Here is a 26374-nt window from a genome sequence, read left to right as displayed (position 1 = left end):
CGTATGATTCCATGTAGATTTGAAAGCTGTAGAATAGGCAAATGTCTAGACACCGTCACCTATTAGTGGTTACCAGGAATGTGAGGGGGTTGGAAAGAGGAGTCATTATTTAGCACTGAGATTCTGTTTATGGTGATGGAAAATTTGTCAGTGAAAATTGGTGATGATTGCACAACATGAGTCATATAATTGGTATCACTAAATCAGACATAAAATATTAAATTACGAATATTGTGTGAATTGAACATGTTTATATATATATACACACACACACACACATATTTATAACAACAACAACAATCAGTAATGCACTGAAGTACTAGATCCTAACATTTGGGAAAAACTTAATACTTACCCTGGAACTTTACAGTCAACCACAGTATTTCTCCAAATTCTACTCAAGATATTGTTGGTAGGAAAACTGTGTTCCAATAGTATGCAAATACAAGTGTATAGGTTCATTACACTTAAGAAACCATACAAAATGATGACCTAATGAAATTCCAGATTGAAATAATTTGTTTTGAAACACTTTGGGGCCACCTTTTACAGTCATACCCATTTTAATATCCATCTTGAACATTTCTCTTACAGCTGTGCAATGGAGGCTCAGTGACAGATCTTGTGAAAGGCTTTCTGAAGAGGGGCGAGAGAATGAGTGAACCTGTAATTGCCTATATTTTACATGAAGCACTCATGGTAGGACCTTTTAAATTGTGCATTAATTATGAGACAACTCTAATTAAATTTTTTAAAAGTGTATCCTATTTTTAGGGACACCATAACTACATTAATGTTTATTGTGCATTAGCATTTGCAAAATATGAAATGCTTAGCCTAGGTAATTAATTCTCCTATTAGAAATCTATCCCTTTTGTACCAACAGTTCTGGCCTCTTAAGAGTGTTTATGGGTGTGTAATAGTTACAAATCTCTATTTTTCCGCTAATAAATAGGTTTTCGTTTGCCATTGTTTTATTTGCTATAAAAGTAATTTTATCTTGTACAGATAACATCTTTTATAGAATCTGTGGTAAAAGTTTTGGCTTTGTGAAATTTGATATAGTACACTTTGATTTAGCAGACTTAATAAGATATCCTTTGAGATGTTTCCATGTTAACTTTAACACGTGTTTCCCGTGAGTTTGTTTAAAGGTATCCATCTGAAAAGCCATATTTCCTGTTTAATGCTTTTTTTAAAAGTCCTTGTGTATTTCCCAACTTTCAGGGACTTCAGCATTTGCATAACAACAAAACAATCCACAGGGATGTAAAAGGAAATAACATCCTATTGACTACTGAAGGAGGAGTTAAACTGGTGGATTTTGGTAAGTGTAGTTTGAAATGCGTGTTTGACCCTTGCCTGACATCTCATCCAATAAGAGCAGACAATATTTTTCTAAGACAGGTTAGTGTCTTGTCACTAACTTGTCACTTCTGTCCTCTGTGATCTAGCTGGGTAAGGTGTCATTCATGCTTCTGTATCCTGTCTCTCTCTCTTTGTATTTGTCACATAAAATTGCGAGAATATGTTGGACTAGGTAGGTAGATAAGTAGGTAGGTAGGTAGACAGACAGAGGTATTAACAAAGGTGGAAATAGGTTAAAATACTTAGAAATCTGATTCTATTTCGTAGCCTTGGCGCTTTGGGTATAATAGATCAATAAGTGCTAATTGAATGGATAAGCTTTCATTTTGTATTTTGGAAAATGAAGCTCAGAGAAGTTCGTTGATTAATTTTAGAAATTACTTGCCTTAAGATCAAAGTATGAAGCTCTCTAGTGATCTGACATAAGAATGAATTTCAGAGCATGTCAAGATGAATAACATTCTCAAACCACCACACGTGTACATTGTTTGTCTCAGCTGAACTTTTGAAAAGCACTGAGCAACCGTGAGCTTGACCAAATTCTTGACGTGTTATTGGGATGCAGGTAGTCTGTGTGGCCAGTTGACTCAGAGCTGTGTTCCTGGACGATCTGGCTGGGCTAGAACACTGGTGCCTGATATTAAAGACATCGGCAGCAGAACATTCCCCATGGCTCCGTAGGCAAGGCCAGGATGGAACCCAGGAAATAATGTTCACTATACTTTAAGATGGGCTTAATTGGAGAACTTGAAAGATAACATAGGATCTCATAATCTCTTTGCTTTACAAAAATGGCTACAATAAATATGGTGTAGACTAAAAATTGTCAAAACAAGCAAACATTGTATTCAGCCATAAAAAAATCTCAGTGAAAGAGTAGTTTGTAGGAAATAACTTCCTGAAATACTCTCCAAACTCAACTACATTAAAAAACAACTACATAATAAACTAGGTGATTTTTTATGTAGCATAACGGATTATACACTGGGTTGCTGTGGCAGATACATAATCTCCTGTCAACTTGCGAAGGGGTGGCATCTAGCCTGTCAATGAGGTCACAGTTTGGTGACCTCATTTGTAGGTGTGATGTAGATAAAGAGCTCACTGGGGGCCGACACACTATAATCTCTGCTTGGTCTTCCTGCTGACAAGCCACATGGAGCTACACTGATGGCACCAGAGCCCTGGAGCTGGGAGAGGCACGAGGAAACCCATGCCAGCGCTGAGATACTTCCACCACCTCTGGATCCACAAGACTTTCCAGCCACTAGCCTGTTATCTCCCTGCATTTGGCATTATTGCAAGGCTGCCTGAGTCTGAAGAGGAGTTTATAGACTGGTATCAGATGTATGGGCTACTATTGGACTTATGGATTTGATCTGGACTAGACCAGGATGTTTTCTTGATACACAATTCTCTATTACACACATATGAGTATCTCTGGATTTGTGTCTCTAGCCAACCCAGACTCACACAGCAGCTAACTGAAATGTCAGAAGTTTGAAATCACAAGTCACTCTGTGAGGGGAGAGGGAGGCTTCTCACTGCTGTAGAGCTGCAGTCTTGGAAATCCAGAGCAGCAGCTCCACCTTCTCCTATAGGCTCACCATCAGTTGGAATTGACTCCGCAGCAGTGGGTTCAGTTTGGGTAAGTTTTATACAGTATCTTTATATAGCAATCATTAGTTGGATAGCTAGGAAAACATGAGAGCCGTGGTTTTAAATAACAACATGAAGATATGCCTTATTGTGATCATTAGAAAAGAGGGCCAGTTACCTAGAAAAGCAGGCCCTGAGTGGTGCAAACCTTTACCACACTCAAGTGACACCCAAAGTTTAGGAGTTCCGAAGCCGCGCAGCAATCTCTGAGAGTAAAGGACTGACGATCTGCTTCTTCTGAAAAGCCCCAGAGACAGGAAGGCAAAATGGGTGAACACACTGAGCATCTCTTCTCCTGGAAGGCCTCCAGAAAGAGCCCAGGCCTCGAAGTGCAGCGTCAGAGGCGTCTGTGGGCAAAACGGAGGAAGAAGTGGGAGGCGTTAAGGCTGCAGTCATTGTACCAAAAAGAACCGGTCGACATCCCACCATTTCGAGAGGGAGCATCTTAACAAGGACAGAGCCCAAGCTGCAATGAAAACATTAGACAAGAACATGGTTCCAGGGCTGATGGAACACCCATTGAAATGTTTCAATAGCTGGTGAGGCCCTGGAAGCACTCACTCGTGTATACCAAGACGTTTGGAAGACACCTACGGGGTCAACTGACTCGAAGAGATCCATAGCTGTGTGCATCCAGAAGAAAGGTGACCAAACAGACGTGCAAAGTGTAAAAGAAAACAAATCATTGAGCTCCCATGCAAGTGAAATTTTGCTGGAGATCACCTGACAATGGTTGCAGCAGTACCAGAGGTTCGGGTCAGATTCAAAAGAGGTCATGGAATAAGGAAGATTGTTGCTGATGTCAGATGGATCTTGGCTGACAACAGATATCAGAAAGATGTTTACTTGTGTTTTATTGACTGTTCCCAGGCATTCTACTGTATGCACCATAATAAACTATGGATATCCTTGAGAAGAATGGGAATTCCGCAGAACCTGTGCATGGATCAAAAGGCAGTTGTGGGAACATAACAAGAGAATACTGCATGGTTTAGAATCAGGAAAGGATTCTTTTTCAATCTGTTTGTGGAGCAAATATTCAGAAAAGTTGGATTATATGAAGGAAAATGGGGCATCCGGATTGGAGGAGGGCTTAGTAACTACCTGTGTTATGCTGATGGCACCACCTTGCCTCCTGTAAGCAAAGAGGATTCGAAGCACTTGCTGAGGAAGATCAAGGATTTCAGATTTACATCCAGATTACAACTCAATGTAAAGAAGATCAAAATCCTCACAACGGGATCAATAGATAAATAACATCATGATAAATGAAGAAAGATTCAAGGATCCCCAGTCGATGCTCATGGCACCAGCAGTCAAAGGATCAAATAACACACTGCATTAGGTAAATCTGCTGCACAAGACCTCTTTGAAGTGTTGAAAATCAAGGATGCTACTTTGAAGCCTAAGGTGCCTCTGAGGTGAACATTGCATGTTGAATAAAAAATGCCAAAGGAAAATAAATGCATTTGAACTAGGGTGCTGGCAGAGTATTGAATTCCAGGGATGACCAAAGGAACAAAGAGATCTCTCTCGGGAGAAAGAGCCAGAATTCTCCTTAGAGACAAACCTGGGAAGACTTCATGTCATGGACTTTGCAGATGAAGTTCTGACCCGGGGAGACTAGCTCCTAGAACAGGACATGATGCGTGGTAAGGGAGATGCATTGACACAGTGGCTTTGACAATGAGCACAATTGTGACAAGAACAATTGTGAGGATGGCTGTGGTAGTTATATAATCATTTTTCAATTTGAGGATTCAGAATGTAGGGGTGGAGTCTACCCTGTCAATCAGACCATAGCCAATGAGGCCTCTGTGTGGGCATGGCCTTCTCCTGAGAATTCTGGGAGATCCAGTACTTCCTCCTTGGAGGCGGGAGACACTTCTTTCTCTGCGACTTCCTGGGAGACATAGCAGCTGACAAGCCACATGGACCTACCCTGATGCAGCCCGGTGTGCAGAGAGCCATGCTGAGACCCCTGCCAGTGTTGAGATGTTTATTCCACTGGATCCAAAGACTTCCCACCCACTGGCCTGTGATCGTCCTGCATTCAGCATCATTGCATGTGTTTCGTGAGTCTGAAGAGGACTTTATAGATTGGTATCAGACATATGGGCTAATATCGGACTTATGGACTTGATCTGGACTGGGCTGGGATGTTTTTTCAATGTTCAATTGCTCTTGTATATAAACTCTTTCTTATACACATATGTGTGTCCATGGATTTGTTTCTCTAGTCTACCCAGACTAACATACTGGCACAGGACTGGGTGGCGTTTTGTTCTGTTGTGCATAGGGTCACTGCGAGTCAGAACTGACCTAATAACAACAATCTACTTCTGAAAACCAGCTATCAAAAACCCCACAGAGCATTTGATTCTACTCAGACACATGTGGGTGTTATGGCACAGTTTCTGTTTGTTTGTTTCTGTTTTCACTTATAAAAGGAATACCTTGTATTATCTGATATTACAATGGCATTATTTGCATATGTGTTAGTCTGGGTAAACTAGAGAAACAATTCCATAGAAACTCATATGTATATAAGATAAGGTGACCAGATGTCCCGCTTTTGGTGGAACAGTTCCAATTTTTGGCGTTTTTAAAACGTCCCAATTTTTGGAAAGAATGCGCAGACAAGCTAGGGAATGGTCTTTTTAGTCCATTTAGACCAAATGTTTCATCAAGACCCCCCCCTCGGTCAGTGGTGTCCCGCTTTAAATCTGGTCACCTTAATATAAGAGAGAGTTTTATATAAAGGGTAATTGTACATTAAGAAAGCATCCCAACCAACCCAGTCCAGTCCAGCCCATAAGTCCGATATTAACCCATATGTTCAATACCAATCTATAAAGACCTCTTCAGACTCACGAAACACATGCAGTGACACCAAATACAGGACGACCACAGGCCAGTGTGTGTCAAGTCTTGTAGATCCAGTGTCGTTGTAGGCATCTGTGTTAGTCTGGGTACTTTAGAGAACCAAATCCACAGAAACTCATCTATAAGACTGAATTTTATATAAAGGCTAAGTGCACATCAAGAAAATATCCCAACCCAGTGCTACCCTAGCCCACAAGTCCAACATTAGCCCATATGTCCAACACCAATCCACAAAGTCCTCCTCCATCTCACAGAGCAGACACAACAATGCCGACTGCAGGAGGAAAGCCAAGTCGGTGAATGTATAAGCATCTCAGCGCTGGCAGGGGTCTCCACACGGCTGCTCCAACACCCAGGGCTGCATTGGGGTACGGCCATGTGGCTTTTTCTTGGGATGTCTTGCAGGAAGTGAGCCTTGCCAGGCGAAGCAGGCAACTGGCTAAGGCAGCTGCACCCTGGTCCGGCCGTCACAAAGCAAGAGACCTGAGAACAGGAAAGGTGAGGCTCACCGAGCCACTTATCCCTCCGCCCTTCAAGTAACCGCACATGTGTTTATCAGCCAGGTTGGCACAATAAATTAACTACTTAAGCATCTCAGCACTGGCAGGGGTCTCCACGTGGCTGTTCCAGCTCAGGGCACTAGCGAAGTTCCATGTGTCTTGTCACTAGTGTGTCTCCAAGGGAGTGAGCAGAGAGAGAAGTGTCTCTCGCCTCCGACGAGGAAAATACAGTAGTTCCCAGAATTCTCAAGAGAAGGCCATGCCCACACAGAGGCCTCCTTGGCTTTATCTTGATTGACAGGCCAGACTCCGCCCCTTCACTCATGATCCTCTCAAACTGACTGCAGATTTTGTAACTACCACAGCATACATAATAATGCTTATATTTTTATTCTCCCTGGTAACAGGATGTGAATTCACTTCGCCCAATAGGATTCATAGGTTTTAATTAGAATTAAAGCATGAGAAGAAGAATGATGCTTCTCAAGGCAGAAGGCAGAAGATGTGGTAAACCTCAATCCCTAGAATCAAACATGCTAAACTCTACTTCTCTGGACCACAGGGAGTAAAGGCTTAATTAATAATACCTTTTCTTTACCCTTGGTCCTCCCCAGGCATATTCTCTCCCTATTGCCTATTAGCCTGGCAAACTTCTTTCAGTTCCTTAAATGTGTGACAATCTTAGACAAGGCCTTTACACATGTAATTGAGGAGAAAGTCCCTAGGTTGTGCAAATGATATATGTGTTCAGTTGGCGGTTCTAGTTCACCCAGAAGCTCCTTGGAAGCAAAGCTACTTCTGAAAAATCACCCACCGAAACCCCTAAGAAGGCAGTTCTACTCTGACTTACAAGAGGCTCAAAAATGTCATGGAAACATTCCATTCTCTTTTGATTCCATCTGTCCACAAACTTTTTGAAGTCCCCTCATCTCCCAACTCACCAAGAGCCCAGTCGTAGGCCACTGGAAGTGGTAGAACTAAGGGAGCCTTTGAAGAGCAGGAGTGTGCTTCTCTCTCGTACTTGTCCAAGCACACAACCTTTAGCACAGTCTTCCAAAGGCATCTATCTGTCTGGGGAGAGGCTGCTTCAAGAAAGAATAATGCATTTTTTAAAAACCACTAAGATGGTATTCAGCATTCAAAATGGGAATTTATAGCAAAGCCAAGGCTGCTCTGGAGGACAGTTGCATAAAGTTGCTTGACTTGCCTTTAGCATGTGGAGAAGAGTTAAACGATAAGGTTTCATGTGAGAGAGAGTGGACAGCACCAAGAGGGGACGCACATCCCTTTCCCTGAGGAAAGAAGCAGTGGGGAGAGGCAGGAGGAGGTGATGCACTTTAAATAAAGGAAGACGCCCGGGGGAGCAGAAAGCTCTCTTCCACTCACATGTTTGTTGATATTCATAGACTGTCCCAATCCAGGCTGAAATGAGCTACCCGGTAAGTGATCTCAGGTTCATTGTCATGAGACAAAAAGAAGGCCCAAATTTAACTTTCCCACATCCATACCCTCAGTTCTCATAACCCCAACAAACAACCCCTCGCCACTGAGTTCGCGCTAAGTCATAGTGGTTCTACACAGAATATCAGAGGCTGTACATCTTCACAGGAGCAGGTAGCTTCTGACTCAAGGTAGCAGGTACATCTTTACAGCTGTACATCTTCACAGGAGCAGGTAGCTTCATCTTTCTTCTGCAGAGCAGCTTGTGGGTTTGAACCACCAAACTTGTGGTGAGCAACCCAATGGCTAGCCCACAGTGCTAGCAGGGTAGCTCATAAACCCAGAGGAACTGAACATTTGGCTGGGGAGTTTCTAGATGTTGGCTCCGAGGAGAAGGTAATGAGGCCACAGAACAAGGCACCCGTACCCGCGATTGGGGTTTGTAGTTCTTTTTAGCTGCCTTTGGGTCAGCCTGACTCAAGGCTACCGCAAACCCACTGGGACCAGACCATTGGGATCATAGGGTTTCCACAGGCTGATTCTCAGCAGTAGCTTGGCAGACCTGGAGGAGCCCTGGTGGTGTAGTGGTTACACGTTAGACTGTAATCCACGTGGTCAGCAGTTCAAACCACCAGCAGTTCCTTGAGAGAAAGACTGGCCTTTCGGCTCCCATCAACAGTTCCAGTCTCAGAAACCCACAGGGGTCGCTGTGAGTCAGCACTGACTGCATGGTGGTGCGTGAGGGAGTTATCCTTAGACTTAATCTGGACTCTCTGGAAACCTGTTCAGCACCACGAGCTCCATATGAGCCTCCGCGGACAGACGTGACCCGATGTGGTGATGCAATAGCTGAGAGCCATCAAGCCCGCTCTCCCTCGTGGGCACGAGAGGCAAGGATTCTATCGGTGACCACCACGCCCCCTCTCCAAACACAATATGGGCAATTTTGTGACCAGCTACAAATATGATGTCGTCCTGCATCCCACCTCCCCCTCAGTTGTTTACCAGCTAACCTAACTTTGCATGGCTGCCTTCCTCCTGGGTTAGTGGAATAGTCATCACGCTGAATGTCTTGTGTTTCATTTGCCTGCCTTTCTGCCAAACTGTAAGCTTCATGAGGACAGGATCTCTGGTCTGTCACTTTATCCTGGGAGTCAAGCATGGACCCCAGCCACACTGAAATCAAACTGCTCAATAAGTGCTGTTGAATGATTAAAAAAGAAAGTCAGACCTTTCCGTACAGGTATGTACTCCTGAGAAAGTCACCCAACATCTGCAAGGGCACAGCACTGCCCCCAGAGGGTTGGTTGCCGTGACAGAGGCAAATTACTTAGTATGATGGCTGGCACTTTGTAAGCCAAGCCAACAGTTACTGTTGTCATGAAATAGTTTCCCTGCTACTCACTGACGACTGCTCTCTGGGAAGTTCCTTTCTAATAGGATAGTTAACATTTCAATACGAAAGTGCAGAATGTACTTTTTGTGATTTATTTAGACAATGTTCTTATGGAAGAATGTTTTGTGGCTTTAAATCTCTTATTACCCACATGCCCAATTTTAGAGCAAATCCCCAAATGCGCAATGTAGGTCAGAAAGAAATTAGGATTTATTCATTAATGACCCACTTTTTTAACATGGAGTGACAAAAGTGCCCCTGAATTGAAAAGCAGTTCAACGTCCTGCCCTTTTTCTTTCCTTCCTGCTAATTCCAAGCAACGGTCATTAGTGGGCTCAGCAGACGCCACAGTTGGATGCAGCTAAGCATAACTTCTGGAACCTGCATCAGGCAAGGAAGATGCCCATGCATGGGGTGAAGGGTGGCAGCGGTAGTCTGGCATGGGATGCAGGAACCCAGAGTGGCATGAGGAGGCGTCTGTACACGGGGATGCTGGTCTCCCTAGCTGGCTTGTGAAGCCTGAGTGAAGTGCGGAAGAAATCCAAGCAGGGATGGGGAAAGAGGTAGGAGAACGGTTAAATAAAAAGGGTTGGATACGATCAAAAATGCATTGAGGGCAAAGGGAGCCAGGTTTCTTACTGTTGGAAGAGAGAATTACAAACTACAAAGAAAGAGGGGGTTAAAACTAGAACAAAGTCACAAAGTCAATGGTATTGGATTGATCTGTAGGTATCAACACAGACCATGGTTTGCAGTGCAGAAAGGGGGTGGGGAGCTTTAAGCAGTTGACTGAAAGAATTGAATTAAAAGACAATGGTATTTTCCACATCACTTTGTGAAGTCCACACGTGTGTGCATGTACACATAGATACAGAAATAAGCCCAATGTCATGTGCACATGCTGTGTGTGTCTGCAGATATTCCCCAGCTCTTTCTCATATAAGGATTTGGGAGCATCAGAAACCAAGCTCACTGCTGTTGAGTGGATTCTGACTCATAGTGACCCTGGTACGACTGCCTGTGTGAGTTTCCAAGACTGTGAATGCACAGGAGTAGAAAGTCTGATGTTTTTCCTGCAGAGCCCCTGGTGGCTTTGAACTGCTGACCTTTCAGTTAGCAGCCTTCTCAAATAATGCACTATGCCAAAATCTCAATTGTATCTTGACCCCAGATCTTGGTTTTGAAAACCATTTGAAATTAAAAGGAACCAGAGTTCCTTGGGGAAAACACCTACTTTGGAGCAGGGCAGGTAAAGCACAAGATCATCCTAAAACATACTGTGCCAAGAAGTACCAAAGTCACTGCCATTGTGTGAGTGCTGACTGCACTCTCTATTTCCTAAACTGTAGCTACTCTCTGCACGGTCATCCGGTCAAAATCACCAGGAGCTCTGCTGAAGACTGGGCTTTGTCCTCCCATCAACAGTTGCAGTCTTGGAAACCACACACGGGGATTGCTATGAGTCAGTATTGACTCTGTGGCTGTGAGTTTGAGAATGGTACTGCTAGCAGTTTCGAACTACCAACCTTGAGGATGACAATCCAATGCGTAACCACTAAACCTCCAGGGCCCCTATCTGAATAAAATAGAAACCCATTAGTTAATACTGGCATAAATAGGTACATAAGTAACAATTGGGGGTATGTGAACATTTTTCCTTACAGAAAAATGCCTAAGCATCGATGGAAGAATGGCATTTTTAGATCATCATTTGATAATCATCATACTGAGTTAATTCATTGAAATTATTAATAATGGTGCTAAAACCAGACCGTTAATCCCCCCCCCCAATTTTTTATTGTAAATTAGGTGGTGGGTTACATTCTAGTTCATCAGCTTTGTGTTCAACAGTTTAATAATCAAACTCCCCAGTAGTTCACCCTTCACCTGCCTCCTGACTGCCCTTCTCGCTCTTATGGATGGCGGTCTTCGATGACCCTGAATTAGCACCAGTCAACAGTCTCCCGTTGCTTTATCCCCGCCTTAACCCCCACTCCGAAATCTGTTCCCTTTGGCATGAAATTCTTTTTCTTGGATTTTACCTTTTCACCTTAGAACCATGGTCTCGGGACCTTTGTCCTTTTGTGATGGACAGATTTCACTCAGCGTGGTTTTTTCTAGGCCCCTCCGTGTCAGGAGGTGCTTTATGGTTTCTTCGTTGTCTTTAGTGATGCAGAAGGAGCCCTGGTGGCATAGTGGTTACTTACCTGTTGTGCTGCTAGCATAAAGGTCAGCAGTTCAAAACCCCCAGCCACTAAGCAGGAGAAAGATGAGGCTTTCTACTTCTGTAAAGAGTTATCGTCTCAGAAACCCACCAGGGCAGCTTTAGCCTGTCCTATGAGTTAGAATTCACTGGATGGCAGTGAGTTTTTGAGATAATATTCCAATGTTGATATGCATAATTTTCTTTATCCATTCTTTTATTAGCCCTTATAATGGACTAACATGGGAGGATCAATGAGTTTGGTTGGGATGGAAGAACACTTCGTTTCCAATGACTGCATCAGCAGGAGAAAAACCAGAACCCTCTGTCCCCAAGCTGATGATAAGTCCTAGCAACCCTATCTCGTCTTTGTGGAGCTGCACATCTTTCATGGGAGCAGTTGGCCTCATCTTTCTCAGGGATGCTGATGGGTTTAAACAGTTACCTGGGGAAGGTCAGAAGTGTCGGACTCTGTTTTCGCTTGGCTCCTAATTTGTCACGTCCTTGAGTTTGGCCACCTTGTGTATAGTTTTAAACTCAGCTCCACCAGGATCTCCAGTGGGTGGCAAACAAACACACAAAAACTTTCTTAACTATCTGATTTATTTCATTTGTTCCCTCATAAATACCAGACAGTCTTAGGTTCATTCCTAGCTTTGACACCGTTTTTTCAAAAACCCAAACTTGTTATTGTGAATTAAGTGAAGGTTTACGGAGCAGGTCATCAGTTTTACATTCAACAATTCAAATACATTTGGTTCAATTCAGGTATTACAATCTGCTCCATGTACCATCACTTATCCCACTTCCTCTCTGTGTTTCCTGTTTCCATACCTCCCATCTTTCTCAACCCCCAAACTTTGTGCTTGGGTAAATACTGCCCCTTTGATTGTGAGTGGCTGATGATACTGACACAAGGGTAAGTTCAACTCAAATCCTGAAGAGTGACTGAGGGCCGAAGTCTGGGGTTTCTGTCAGTCTCTATTTGACCAGTAAATCTAGTCTCTAGTCGATATTTCATTTCTACACTGCATTTACCCCTATTCTATCAAGGACCTTCTAATGCAGTAGTTCTCAACCTTCCTAATGCCACGTCCCTTTAATACAGTGCCTCATGTTGTGTTGACCCCAACCATAAAATTATTTCCGTTGCTACTTCATCACTGTCATTTTGCTACTATGATAAATTGGGTGACACTTTGTGAAAGGGTCATTTGCCCCCCAAAGGGGTCGCGACCCACAGGTTGAGAACTGCTGATCTAATGTGATCCTTTTCAGAGCAGGCGGTAGTGGTAGCCAGGCACCATCCAGTGCTTCCAGTCTCAAGGTGAGGGAGCCCAATGTTTGCATGCCCATTAGTCCACCGAAATAATGGTTTCCATGAGTCTTTTGATCCTCATCATGCATCTTTCTTTTTCATGGGAAAAGACCAGTACTTGCTTCTTACTAGCGGGTCATGAGCTTTTAAGATGCCAGGCAATACTTACCAAGTAGGCTGTAGCACACTGGCTTTGTGAGCTATTTTATACCAACTGCTCTTGATATCAACAGAGACGATGATCCTGAGCCTCAGGACCGGCATCTTATTCCCTCAAGGTGTTTGGTTATGAGCTCTAGCACCTTTTAATTCTATAATCATGAATAAGTTATTTTGCATAATTGTGGATACTTTAGGCACCTGTAAAATGGAGCTATGTCACGTTGGAAGAAAAAAAATAGGTAAAAGAAAACAAGCTCAAGAATTAGGACATAGTACCAAACGAAAACCCAACCCAGACCTTGTGGGTCCATTTTGACTCATGACGTCGACACGTAGTCTTGCGCCGTCTCACAATCGCTGCTGTTGGTGAACCCATTGTTGCAGCCACTCTGTCAAGCCGTCTCATTTTTACTGGCTTCTACTTTGCCACACATGATGCCCTTCGGCAGGGACTAACGCATAGAATCTGTATGGGATTTCAGACACTTTAAGTCCTTCAGACAGCATCGTCTTTCTCCTTGTTTGTTTACATTTTTGCAAGCCAATTCCTATACCCCTCCTCCAAGTTAGAAAATTATTTAACAGCTATACCTGGCAGTGAGTACTTTGTCTTTAATGTTTTCATTCTCACTCAGACAAAAAAAATTCTAAGTAGTATGTTTCATTTTAATTTTTAATCTGTATCTTTCAATCATCTGTGTTACCTCTAATTGGGTGCTATAATTAAGTGATTGTTATCTAATTCCTTGTATACATTTATATAATTAGAAATATAATTATTACATATCCATAGATATTGTATAATTATATATTATATTAATTGCATGTACTATATTGTACATATATTCTATATAACTATGCTATAGTATACATAATATACATTAGATCACTATAAATATAATTATATAATTCTATTGTATACAGTTGTAACTCTCTGGGAATTGAAGATCATATGCTATTTTGAAAAGAGATCTTGTCCTGTTAAATTCAGGCTCTCTTACCCATCAGCACACCACCCTGGCAAAGTAATTTTGCCTTTTATGAATCCCAGTTTCCTCATTTATAAATTTAGAAGAGCAACTGCAATATGAGAGGGCTTCAGAAAAATTGTGGGAAAATTATTTTCTCTTTTAACTCCATTTTCCATAAACTTCTTGAAACCCATTCATAGTTTTACCTCCTAGGGTCATTTTAAAAAGTTATCAAATCAGTTCTGACTGTAGTAATCCCATGGGTGCTAATAGAACTGTGTTCTACAGGCTTTTGATGATGGCGATCTTTCAGAAGCACCTCACCAGACCATTCTTGTGGTTGGGCGATTAGGACCACCAGCCTTCTGGCTGATCGTTGAGCCCTTAGCTCTGTGTGCAGCATAGAGAATCACCGTTGGTTACAACATGGGTCAAATGCGATCATGAATATTTTTTAAAAACACTCTATAAAAATGAAATGTAACAATGGAAAGATGATTATTCATAAAAGTTTTTTTAAAGAAAGCATTCTTTTCCATTTGCCTTTGCAGTAGCATGTCAGTCTACAGATACAGATCTTTCTTTTGGGGGAGCTGAATGTTATGAACCTTGGAAATTGAGAGCCATAGCTTTAGTCAAGTGAGTTGACTAAAAATCAGTGTAACTATTGGAAATCCCCTCACAGAAGGGTCACAAGGAAGGGACAAGTCAGCCAGACTGCAGTATAGCACTGACAAAACTCACAGCATTCCTCTAGTTCTTTAATGTTTCCTCCCCCCACTCCCCACTATCATGACCCCAGTTCTACCTGACAGATCTGGTTAGACCACAGGATGTACACTGTACATGCCCTCAACACATGGAATTCAGGACAGATAAAGCCCTCAGGAACAGTAAGGGGAAGGTAAGGGGAAAAGGGGGAGAAAGAGGGAACCTATCGCACTGATAGACATATAACACCGCCCCCCCTGGGGGGGATGAACAAGAGAAAAGTGGGTGAGGGGAGACAGTGGATGGTGTAAGATATGGAATAATAATAATTTATAATTTATCAAGGGATCACAAGGGTGGGAGGTGGTGGAGGGGGATGGGGGAAAGAGGAGCTGATACCAAGGGCTCAAATAGAAGGAAAAGGCTTTGAAAATGATGATGGCACCATATGTACAAATGTAACTGATATAATTGATGTGTAAAAGCCCCCAATAAAATAATTAAAAAATAAAATAGAAAAGCAGTGTAACTAGTCAACATGTAGATCATAATGTATATTTTAATCACAGGTCTTTTGGTTATGAGGATTAGAAACCCAAACTAGCTTAAAAAGGGTAAGCTATCAAAAGAGACAGTCTTACAGGTAAGGAGGGCTTTGCTTCATGGGCTGTTGTCCCACCGGAGAAACAAAGTCTGTTTGCAGACTACCCTCTGGAATTTCCATGGTGTCCATCATCTTCGCTCCAAAACAACAGCCTCACTCTTCCCAGTCCATCTGACCTCCTGGTCAGTGTCACAGCTAAATGACCCAGACATTTAGCACCCGAATCCAAAATCCTAGGAAAGGGACTTTGGCCAACCAAGGTCAGGTATCCATATTTAATCTCATCCTCCATGGCCAGGAAATGGACTTCAAAGATATAAGCAAGAATGTCTGCCTCCCACTCTTATTCTGCAGGTGATCTTGGATGAAGAAAGATTTTGTTTTAAGAGTGCTGTGGAAGGGAGAGAATCCCCCGAGGTACAATGGTTAAAGGGTTCAGCAGCTACCTGAAAGGTTGCTGATTCAAACCCACTCCTGGGCATAAAGATGTGACAATCGGCTTCTGTTAAGATTTACAACCCTGGAAGCCCCATGAAGCAGTTCTGCTCCGACCTGCAGGGCCACTATGAGTTGGACTCCACTCGGCAGAAATGGTTGGATTGGGGGGCAAGGAAGGGATCCTGGGTGGTGCAAACAGTTAACATAGTAACTGCTTATTGAAAAGTTGGAGGTTCAAGACGACCCAGGGGAGTGTAACAAGAAAGGTCTGCAGTCAATTCCATGGCACCTGGTCCAGGTTTTCAGGTGACACAAAGGAAACGACAAAGACAAAGTTCTAAGAGACTAAGTTTTGAGACTCAGTTCTCAAAAGAAGGTTTGCCCATTTTTACAGCACTGTATTCTGAGATCCAAGATTTAGTTCTTTTGTTGTTGAAATGCAATTACATAAAATTGAACACCCAAACATTCTACATGAATTTAAGAGTGGATTTCATACACTTTGATAAGCTGATTTTTGTCCAGCAATGGATAAAAGAAAGGTTTAAATACAACCAAAAAAAAAATTCTGCCTAACACAAAACAATCTCATTCCCTCAACACACGTCAAAATTTTAAGAATAGCCACCCCATGTCTTTCCATGATGTGTTAAATTTAGATGAACCAAAGAGGACTTTACTTACATTTTTGAGAATCTTTGGCCCTTATTTTTTCTTATTGGAGTAGAACTCAATGATCTTAGACTGCAGCTCTAAAATATTAATCTCAGAAAATTGTTCGTGGTGGAGGGAGGAAAAAGGAAAATGGGAAACGTAAAAGGAGAAATGGGAGTGAAACAATGAGGCAGGGGATCAACGATGATAGCATGCCGTGAACGCGGGGTGTGGTTTGCTCAGCTCTGTTTCCGAGGTCTAGTACTTGGCCTGTCAGACAGCAGTAAACCCCGACAGGTGAGGATGCCTCTTCCTTGTGTCCAGAAGCCAGGCGAGGACAGAGAGGAGCCTTGTCTAACAGCTTCAGAGAAAGCCCTGCACCTTGTCAGTATAAAATGTGAGCCGAGGGCTAGAGAAGGGCGGGTTCAGAGCAGAACATAAGGGGACTAATTTTCAAGGTAAATCATGTAAGTGCTGGAATATGTATGTGGTGGTTGAATTGACCTGTCTTATGTATTTCTTGAATCCTAAAACTGGCGAGGACCTTGAATATCATTTAAAATATTAAGTATAATGGCATCAGAAGTTTTGTTTTTGCTCTTAAGAACACGATGTTGTGAGACTGAGTTTTCTGGTTAGAAAACACAAACCTTCCATGAGATATGCTAAGGAATTGATGATTCAAAAGAGTAGTAAGACTTCATTGAATACTTTTTATTTATTCCAGACTCTAAACTTACAAATGAGAAGCAAACTGAAGCCTAGAGAGGTAAAATGACTTGTCCAAGAACAGAGAGTAATCTATTTATAGACAAGTTACAACTGTTTTAAAACATGTTAACTCAAGACTATAAACTTCAGTTTTTATACCAAAGATGTTTACTTCTGCACGCCTTTTAAGGAGAGAGATGCATGTGCAATGGGAAGGTCTTAAGGTGTGTTTTCTTTTCTGCCCTCCATGTCCATTTTAGTCTATTCTCATGGAGCCCTGGTGGTGTGATGGTTACGCTTGGGGCTGCGATCAGCATGGTCGGCAGTTCAAAACCACCGGCAGCTCTGAGGGAGAATGACTGCCCTTTCTCCTTCTGTCGCAGTTACAGTCTCTGAAACCCGGAGAGTGTTGCTATGAGTCAGCACTGACTCCACCGCAGTGAGACTGAGAATGTCTGACTTTGGGCTTTATTTAAGGAGGATAATTTGCACTTCAGGTATCTACATGCCTATAATACTGACTTTTGCATTGCAAATCCATTCGAATCACATAGCTTCTGACTCCAAAGGCTGTTCACTTTTATGGAAGCTGACTGTCGGGTGGGCCTTTCTCCCAGGACATAGCTGGTGGTTTTTAACTGCCTCTTTAGTAAGCGATTAAGCACTTTTAAGTGCTGTGCCGTCCGGTCTCTTATAAAGCATTGCTAACCTGATCGTCTGAGCCTCATTTTTTTTTTTTTAATTGGGGCTATTAGGTGGAATCAATCTTTTGGCCCCTTCCTGCTAACATACTTTGATTTTAGAATCCAAGAGTGCTTCCTGGGGCCTTCCTGTGGAATCCACTGGACAGCACCGATTTTTTCTGGTTTTATTGATTGAGGAGGGAGAGGATAACAAAGAACTGTTTGAATGTAAGAAAATCCACAAATACAGAGTCTGAGTCATGAGGACCTGCTGGTTTTGATGCAGAATCACGCGGTCTCACGTTTCTATCGTGGAAATAAAACCCACTGCCACAAGTTGCTTCGAGCTCAAAGAAGTTCTACAGGACAGAGGATCCCTGAAACTGTCGATGTTGACAGGAACAGGCAGCTTCCTCTTCCTGCTGCGGAGCAGCTGGTGGGGTGGGACTTCCGACCTTTCTGCTGAGGGTCCAACATGTCACCCAACAGGATGTGTGCAACATGGAGCAGATGCTCCAAACCCAGACCAAACACAGGACCATTAAGACAGTTCCAAGTGACAGGGACCCCATGGGGTGGAGGAGAACTGCCCCCTGTGGATTTCTGGGGCTATCGACTTTAGAGGAGGAGAAAAAGAAATAAAACCTCACCTTTTTCTCCCTCAAAGTACTTGGTAGCTTCCAACTACTGATGTGGCTAGTGGCCCAGTGCAGACCTCAGGCAACCACCAGAGTTCCTTCGATGCCAGAGAGGTTTTAGTAGACGGGCCTGAAATGGCATGAGAATCCCCCAACGATGTAATTAAAGCAGAACATTGCTTTAATGGTCCTGTGGCTTTGAGTTTGTTTAAGAAAAACAAACCCTGCTCCTTTCTTCTCCTTTCCTCCCCAGCCCTCCCCTCCCCACCCCTCTCCTTTGCTCTCCACTCCTGCCTTTCCTTGCCCTCCCCTCTCCTCTCTCTCCTCTCCTCTGCTGGATGACTGCCCTCCCTTCTAGCCCGCGATCTGCACGTTCCGATCCCTTCTCGCCTCCTGTTCCTTTTCCCATCCTCTCCCTGCCCCAACTTTCTGCCTGGAATTTTCCACCCTCTGCATCTTCTCCCCAGGGACGCTTACGTAACTCCTTACTTTGGTGACTGATTCTGTTAGTTGCTCTCTGGACTAGAGGATTTTCCTAATCTTCTTAACTTCCTAGGGCTTCTGGTCCCATGCTTTGCATCCCTATGGCTTTTTCAAAGTAATTTATGCAGCTCCTATTTTGCATTTTAGTATCTTTACCTTCAGAGTGGCTTTTCTCCTGAGAATTCAGATGAAGTACCAGTGCTGTTTGTCTTCAAGAAAGGACAATGTTGCTTAACTTGGAGATGAGCGGGGTGGGCTATATGGCCTTTAAATTGCCCGCTAGCTATGGAAGGCCATGTAGTTGGGCTGATAATTAAGCTGAATTTTAACAGGCATCGTTTAAGCTCTCAAGAAAGGAAAAACACGAGGTTCACTAAATTGCTTCTTCTGTCATCATTCTTGCATAATTTGAAACACGATAATCATCTAACCACGAGCACTAATTCTAACTCCTAGAGACCATCCGGTATTCTGAGATTCAAGGGTTTCCTCCTCTAACTCAGTGCAATTTCCCTCCTCTCATTTATTTGGGAACTTTTTGTCTTTTCTTCTTCATATTCTGGCTGAATATCTCTGGCTTCTGTACAGATGACTCCTTCCAGGACCAGTAGAAAAAGTTCTTGGAAGACCCCAACAGACACCCTATGGCATATGAAACCCTCGCAGTGTTTCATTCATTCTCGGAGCTTGCTTTGGGCTGGGGTCCTTGGAGTAGGATCCCCCAATGCCAGGGTGTATGCAAGACCTCAAATGCAGGAAGGAATCTTCATAGCCTGTTGTAATGACCGCTGTTTTAGAGAATCTCATCCTTTGTATTAATATACAAGTCGATGTATAGAGGCCAGGATGAGGGGGCTTCTAAGAGTTTGTATGAAAATGGAATGAAAAAATAATAGAATTTTGGCACAAACTCTTTGAAGCCTCCTTGTAGAGTGTGCTTGCTCAAAAATGTGTTACTGTTTGGAATGTATCATTTAAAAGCTTGGAAGCAAAACACTTGTCTTAATCTCATGCAATATTCCTCTAAGTATAATCTACAATGAATATAAACTTAATGACTCCTGTTGTAGCTGCGCTTGAGTTGGCTTCCTGTTCACAAGGGCCCCCAGGCACAGCGTTTTGAAACTAAGCACGCAATCCCCATGACCATGAATTAATGTCATCCAAGGGCTTCTTATTGGCTGATTCTCAGAAGGAGCTCACCAGTCCTTTCCTCTTAAGCCAGTGGTTCTCAACCTTCCTCATGCCGCGACCCTTTCATAGAGTTTCTCATGTGGTGGTGACTCCCCCACCCTCACCCCCGGCCCAACCATAAAATTATTTTCCTTGCTACTTCATCGCTGTCATTTTGCTAATGTTATGAATTGGGTGACTCCTGTGAAAAGGTCGTCGACCCCCAAAGAGGTCGCAACCCACAAGTTGGGAACCGGTGTAATAAGCTATCTTCATCTAGAATCTTGTCTATTCAATATCACAGCAATATGCCCACCCTAACTGGCACTGACTGAACATGGGGAACATTGGCTAGCATAGAATCTGGGTCCCCCACACGGAAACGGAAATCTCCACCACTGAGTCAATGACTCTTAGGCTCTGTAAACCTAATGTTAACTAGTACCCTTTTAAATTTGCTCCTTTCTTTGTAAAACCCATTGCCCTCTTAGGATCTGTCAGGGTTCCTTCCTTTTAAGCAATGAAAACTAGCGCTGACCAACTTCCACAAGGATGCTGACAAGGACACTGGCGAACTCTCCTAGTCACGGTGCCCATTTGGCCTCCTCAGAACAGCGAGGGCAGCCCTAGACCTCGGGGCAGCATCTCCTAAGCTAACGTGCAGGCCTCGCACTGGCTGAGTGCGTTCTAGGTACCTGAGTGTCTCCCCTCAAAATTAACCGTCCAACAGAGTCTGACTGTCTACGTGGAGTGACATATAGACTCACACAAAATCGCGTTAGCATTCTTCATGTGTATTCCTTATTTTCCCTCTTACGGAGAGTGAAAGGAAAGCCCTTACCGTCCCCCATGTCGATGCATTTGGACACAGGCCGCGACTCCGTAATACCAAGGATAGCAGCCTCATGCCCTCTCCATTGGAAAGAGGACCTCCTTCTCGTGGGGGGTGGGGAGGGGGCAAACAAACAAAGGTCAAATGATTAGTCTCAAATGGCGCATTTCTGCTGGAACTAAATTTCTATTTTAACTTTTTTACTTTGTTGCATTTTTCTTCCCTTGATATTTTAATTAAATGGTATTGAATTATTATACTATCTACAACATTTAACCAGTTATATCCACCAATACTCACTGCCATACAGTCAGTGCTGACTCATAGTGACCCCTAGTGGGGTTTCGAGACTGTAACTGTTTACAAAAGTAGAAAGCCCACTTTTCTCCAACGGAGCTACTGGTGGTTTTGACCTGCCAACCATGCCGATCGAAATCCAACACATAATCACTACACCATCAGGGCTCCTAGACCCACCAGTGGTCAAATATAATTCAATTGTTCCATGTAGAGCTGGAAATCCGTAGGCTAATTTTAATTTTAAATTAAAATTTCTTAAAAATATTTTGCTTTTATATACACAAATTATATATACACAATATACACAAATTATAACACTCTGATATTATCCCAAAATCTACGTTTAATCGTGTGTGCCTTTTGCTATTGGAAAAAAGTAATATCAAGCAATTATCCTTCTTCATATATTTGTTAGAAAATATTTAAGAGATGGCTTTAAAGATATTCCCTTCTGGATTTGAAAAGTGATGCAGTGAGGGTTTAGTTTCATCCTGTTTCGTTTTTCCCATCAAATTGTGGTTGTTTTCAAAGGTCAGAATTTATAGGGCGTAGACTAAGGTTCTGTTTAAGATAAGGTTTATGCATACATAGATGGAGTATGTCATTAAGAGGTACCATTAATGTGGAGCCAGAAGACCCTCTCCGTCCCTCGATGTAACTGTATTTCCATCAGGAGAATGTCCATGTGGCCATCTGGACTTTAAAGTTCATGAAAAAGGTCAAAAGCCAAATGTCATCTTGGAAGAATCAAATGTACCCCATTTTAAATTTCAACTAGTGCTTTCTGTCTAGTTATGAATTGGGTTTATAAGAAAAGCTGTCAGAACCTACAAGAAATTAACACCCGTAAAAAAAATTTAAGTGTAAAAAATTCACATTTTGTAGTAGGAAAGTCGGGAGCGGAGTACAAAGACCATTCTGTCCAGAGCAGGTCAAGGCTAGGAGCCCTGCCGTCGGGGAGCCCGGCCTCTGCTGTGCGGACAACAGTGTCGTGTGAAGTGAGACAAGGGCCTGTGCTCAGAATTCTCTTAATGCTCCCTTGTGATTGTGTCTAATAGGAAGACATGAGTGAAATATTGGCTTTGACTTTCATTGTAGCCCGTCAGCCCATAATCTTCCTCCATAAAAATGCCTTATTCTATTAGTCGGATGGTTTAAATAAATCAACCCACCAGCCAGTTACCCTCCGGGCGATTGTGACGTGTCATACTACAGGTGTCTCCCCCCCCCCCCCCAAGGTTTGCCAGTGGTGTCAATACTGTTGTTTTTGCATGCCACCCTGTCCATTCTAACTCATCGTCACCCCCAGGAGTTTGAACCGCCAACGTTTAGGTTAGCAGCTGACCGCATCAGTGTCAATAGGTATAACCAATTTGAAACTTTTAATCAGATGCCATATTTCTAAGGTTAATATTTGAAAGAGTTTTCTTCCCTTTCCAAGTCATCTACTACATGCATAAGCCTATGGAAAAACATCCAACCCACCGGATGTGTTGTTGGAGACATGCGGAAGGAAGCACATTCAAATAACAATTATGTACCAAAATGTGTAATAGCGAAAACAAAAGACAAAAAAAATAACACCCCCCCCTCCCCCCAATGGATTCCCTGCCGTTGAGTCACTTCTGACTTTACAGCAACCCTTAGGACGGGAGAACTGCCCCGATGGTTTCGGAGACTGTCACTCTCCGTGGGAGCAGAAGGCCAGTCTGTCTCCCAGTGCTAGAGAAAAGAGGTCAAAAAGAAAGGAAAAACCCAAGAAGATCAAAGGAAATAGAAATCCAGATGGTGGAAGTAGGACGCTAAACAGGCTTTCTCAGATGGTAGGATTCCGAATGAGGGGGGAAGTACGAAGGCTATTCTCTATTTGGACCACGCAGTTAGCCTGATATGGGGTGCTTTAATGTTAAGTACAGGTCTGATGACGGCTTTGAGGGGATTATAATGAAAATGTTGAATTGATTTAAATAGTAACTTGTAAGCAAGTGCGTTGCCGCTGGACTAGCTTAACAGGCGTTCAGTCTGAAGTGCAGGCAGTTCACTCTCCCCTCTCCTCCTCAGGTGTGTCTGCACAGCTCACCAGCACGTGGCACCGCCCCAACACGTCGGTGGGAACACCGTTTTGGATGGCGCCTGAGGTCAGACAGTTTGATTTTTGTTTTAATTTGGGGTTGTTTGGCTTTTTATTTGTGTGTTTTAATAAATTATTGGGGACAAAAGCCACGTAACACAAAATGAACCATTTAAAATCCAATGATGTCCAGTAACTTCACAATGCTGTGCTGCCACCATCTTTTCAATTCCCAAACATTTCCTCCATGCCAAATCTCTTCCCCAGGAAGCCATTGCTCCCTCTCCCTTTCTCATACACGTGGACTCCTACATCGTGTGTGTTTTTTATCTGGCTTCTGCCCTTAGCATAGTGTGTGTAGACTCATCCACATTGTAGCCCTCAGCAGTGCCCCATTCCTCTATAGGACCGACTCCTTTCTAGTATACATAGAAACCACAATTTCTTTATGCATGTATTCATGAGTGGACATTTGAGCTATTTCTACCTTTTGGTTCTTGTGACTAGTGCTGCTATATGTACTTACTTGAGTGCTTATTTTCAGCTACTTCACTTAAATACATGCTAGTGGAATGTGTGGGTCATGTGGTAATTCTAGTCTTCACTTTCAGAGGAGCCACCAAGCAGTTTGCCACAGCAGCTACACCATTTTACATTCAAATCAGCAATGTATCCGGGTTCCAATTTTCCCTGAAATACTACTTGTCATCTTCTAGTTTTCTTTTTATCATAGCCATCATAATGGGTATGAAGTCGGATGTCATGGGCTTTCATCACAGTCCCTTAATGAGTAATGATGCGGTGACTCTTTCCTGGAGGTGCTGGCTACAAGATCAGCGGTTCAAGTGCAAAGGTTGTCCCCGTGTAGGAAAGATACGGTTTGCTGCATCTGTCCAAATGCACAGCCGTAGAAACCCGTGGATGGGGCGCTTCTGCTCTGTCCTTAGAGGGTCCGTACGAATTGGACTTAGCTTGATGGGGTGTTGGGGTTTGGTTTATAATGAGTAATGATATTTTGTAATATAAGAAGGATGTGTTTATTGTGCATTGATATACTTTTCACCTTCTTTATGATATCCTTTGAGGTATAAAGTATTTCAATTTTGATTGTTCGTTACCCTATTTTTACCTTTTGTAGCTCATGCATGTGGTGCTGAGTGTAAGAATCCTTGCCAAATTTGAGGTCTTGAAGATTTATCCCTGTGTTTTCTTCAAGGGATTTTCTGGTTTTCGCTCCTATGTTTAAGTTCTTGCTCCATTTTGAGTTGATATTTGCAGATGATAGCAGTCTTACTTCATTCTTTTCCATGCGGAAATTTGGTTGTCCTCACAGTATCCATTGAAGAGACTATCCTTTCCTCGGTGAATAGCCTTGTTGAAAATGCATTGCCCAAAGTTGAATGGACTTACTTCTTTTTTGGCCGCAGGGCCTGGGAGGAGAGGCTGGGGTAGAGTTGGGAAAGTGGACAGTGTTGGACAAAGATAGTTCTATTAAACTACCGTTCCACACACATAATTCACTCACATAAGGGAGTTAATACTGTGACAAACTATCCCTTAAAAACAAAAATCCCACCTTACATGGTGTAACTGTAAACAGATTCATGCGACATGGTTTTTAATAGTTTAGCCATTTTCTAAATAGCAGCACATAAATTTCCCTACTTAAGATCTTGAGTTTCAACTTTATTGAGAAATTATGTATTCATTTTCTTAATCATCTTTCTCACCTTGGTTCAAAAATGACTTTCTGTTTCTGCCTCTGAATCCCGAGCTGTATGTGTATGTGTACATATGAACACAGGTATGTTCTTGGAAGGAGAGATAGGAAGTAGGTGATGAATACACTGTAAGCAGACTTAAGATGCACTCAAATTAAACCCTCTGTATTTTAAAAAACCCACACAACTTGTTACTTCTGTAGTATTGAATAGCATTTCAAGAGTTCCTTTGTGGGAAACAGAAAGATTTCTCCCAAGTTGTCTCCCCCAAATATATGCCAAACTTAGCTGCTTGCTACACATGGCAAATGACTCGAATGAATTTATTTCTAAGCTCTCATTTCTATTCCATTTTTGAGATAGTTAAAGTTTTTTGTCCAACCTGTCCGATAAGCACAGTGGAATTAATTGAAGGGCAGATAAATTAATGGCTCGGTAAGCCTTGTCTTTCTAGTTCTCGGGTCCCTTGCTTTCTGATGGTCGGACCAGGGTGCAGCTGCCTTAGCCAGTTCCCGGCTTCAGCTGGCAAGGCTTACTTCCTGCAAGAGATCCCTGAGGAGAAGCCGCATGGACCTGCCCCAAGGCAGCCCTGGATGCTGGAGCAGCCATGTGGAAACCCCTGCCAGCACTGAGATGTTTACACACTCACTGACTCGGCTTTCCTCCTGCAGTCAGTGTCATTGCATGTGTTTTGTGAGATGGAGGAGGACTTTGTGGATTGGTGTCGGACATAAGGTGTAATGTTGGACTTATGGGCTTGGACAGCACTGGGTTGAGGTGCTTTCTTAATGTACACTTACCCTTTATATAAAACTCTGTCTTATACATATGAGTTTCTGTGCATTTGTTTGCCTCGTTTACCCAGAATAATACAATTGTTCTATATGTCTCCCCTGATGATGGTACTATATTATTTTGACTAGTATAATTTTCGAGTAGAAAGGTTTAAAATTAGAAATGTAAGTCCGCCAACTTTTCCTCAGCTTGTTTGACCTATTAGAGGCTCTTTATTGTTCCATATGAATCTGAGGCCTGACTTTTCTCCGAAAGAAACAGTTGAAATTTTTTATGGGGATTACACCAAATCTGCAAATTTCATTGCTAGCTCTTGTCACCTTTATAATGTTAAGACTTCCAAACCATGAATGCTTGATGTCATTAGGGTTTGGTTCTGTTTCAAATGTTGTTCAGCTATGTTTTGTAGTTTTCAGTGTCCAAGCCTCTTGCCTCCTGGGATCTCTGGGTGTTTTATTCTTTAGAAGGCATTGTCCATGCAATCGATTTCCTTATCTTCTTTTCAGATTACTCATGTAGTCATCGCTGGTATTTGGAAGCACACGGACCTTTGTGCGTTGATCTTGTGGCCTGCCGGCGTGTTGAGTGCATTTATCAGTCATCGCAGTTCCTTGTGGAGTCCTTGGCTCTTTCTACATCTAAATGATATCACGTGCA

The 26374-nt window shown here is 42.8% G+C and overlaps 1 protein-coding gene across 1 annotated transcript in view; it reads left to right on the top strand.

The window, feature by feature from the left end:
• The window catches only part of MYO3A (myosin IIIA), a 247253-nt gene that overhangs the window by 21118 nt on the left and 199761 nt on the right, over positions 1-26374 (top strand). Inside the window, exons 3-5 of the mRNA XM_004716113.2 lie at positions 595-699; positions 1228-1327; positions 23192-23268. Coding sequence (XP_004716170.1) covers positions 595-699; positions 1228-1327; positions 23192-23268 — 282 coding nt within the window. The remainder of the gene's footprint in view (positions 1-594; positions 700-1227; positions 1328-23191; positions 23269-26374) is intronic.

This window comes from Echinops telfairi, unplaced genomic scaffold (assembly GCF_000313985.2).
Source record: "Echinops telfairi isolate 266 unplaced genomic scaffold, ASM31398v2 ScPeMD7_7461;HRSCAF=8499, whole genome shotgun sequence".
NCBI classification, from domain to species: Eukaryota; Metazoa; Chordata; class Mammalia; order Afrosoricida; family Tenrecidae; genus Echinops; species Echinops telfairi.
Note: the sequence above shows the minus strand (reverse complement) of the source record. Positions and strands in the feature narration are given on the sequence as shown.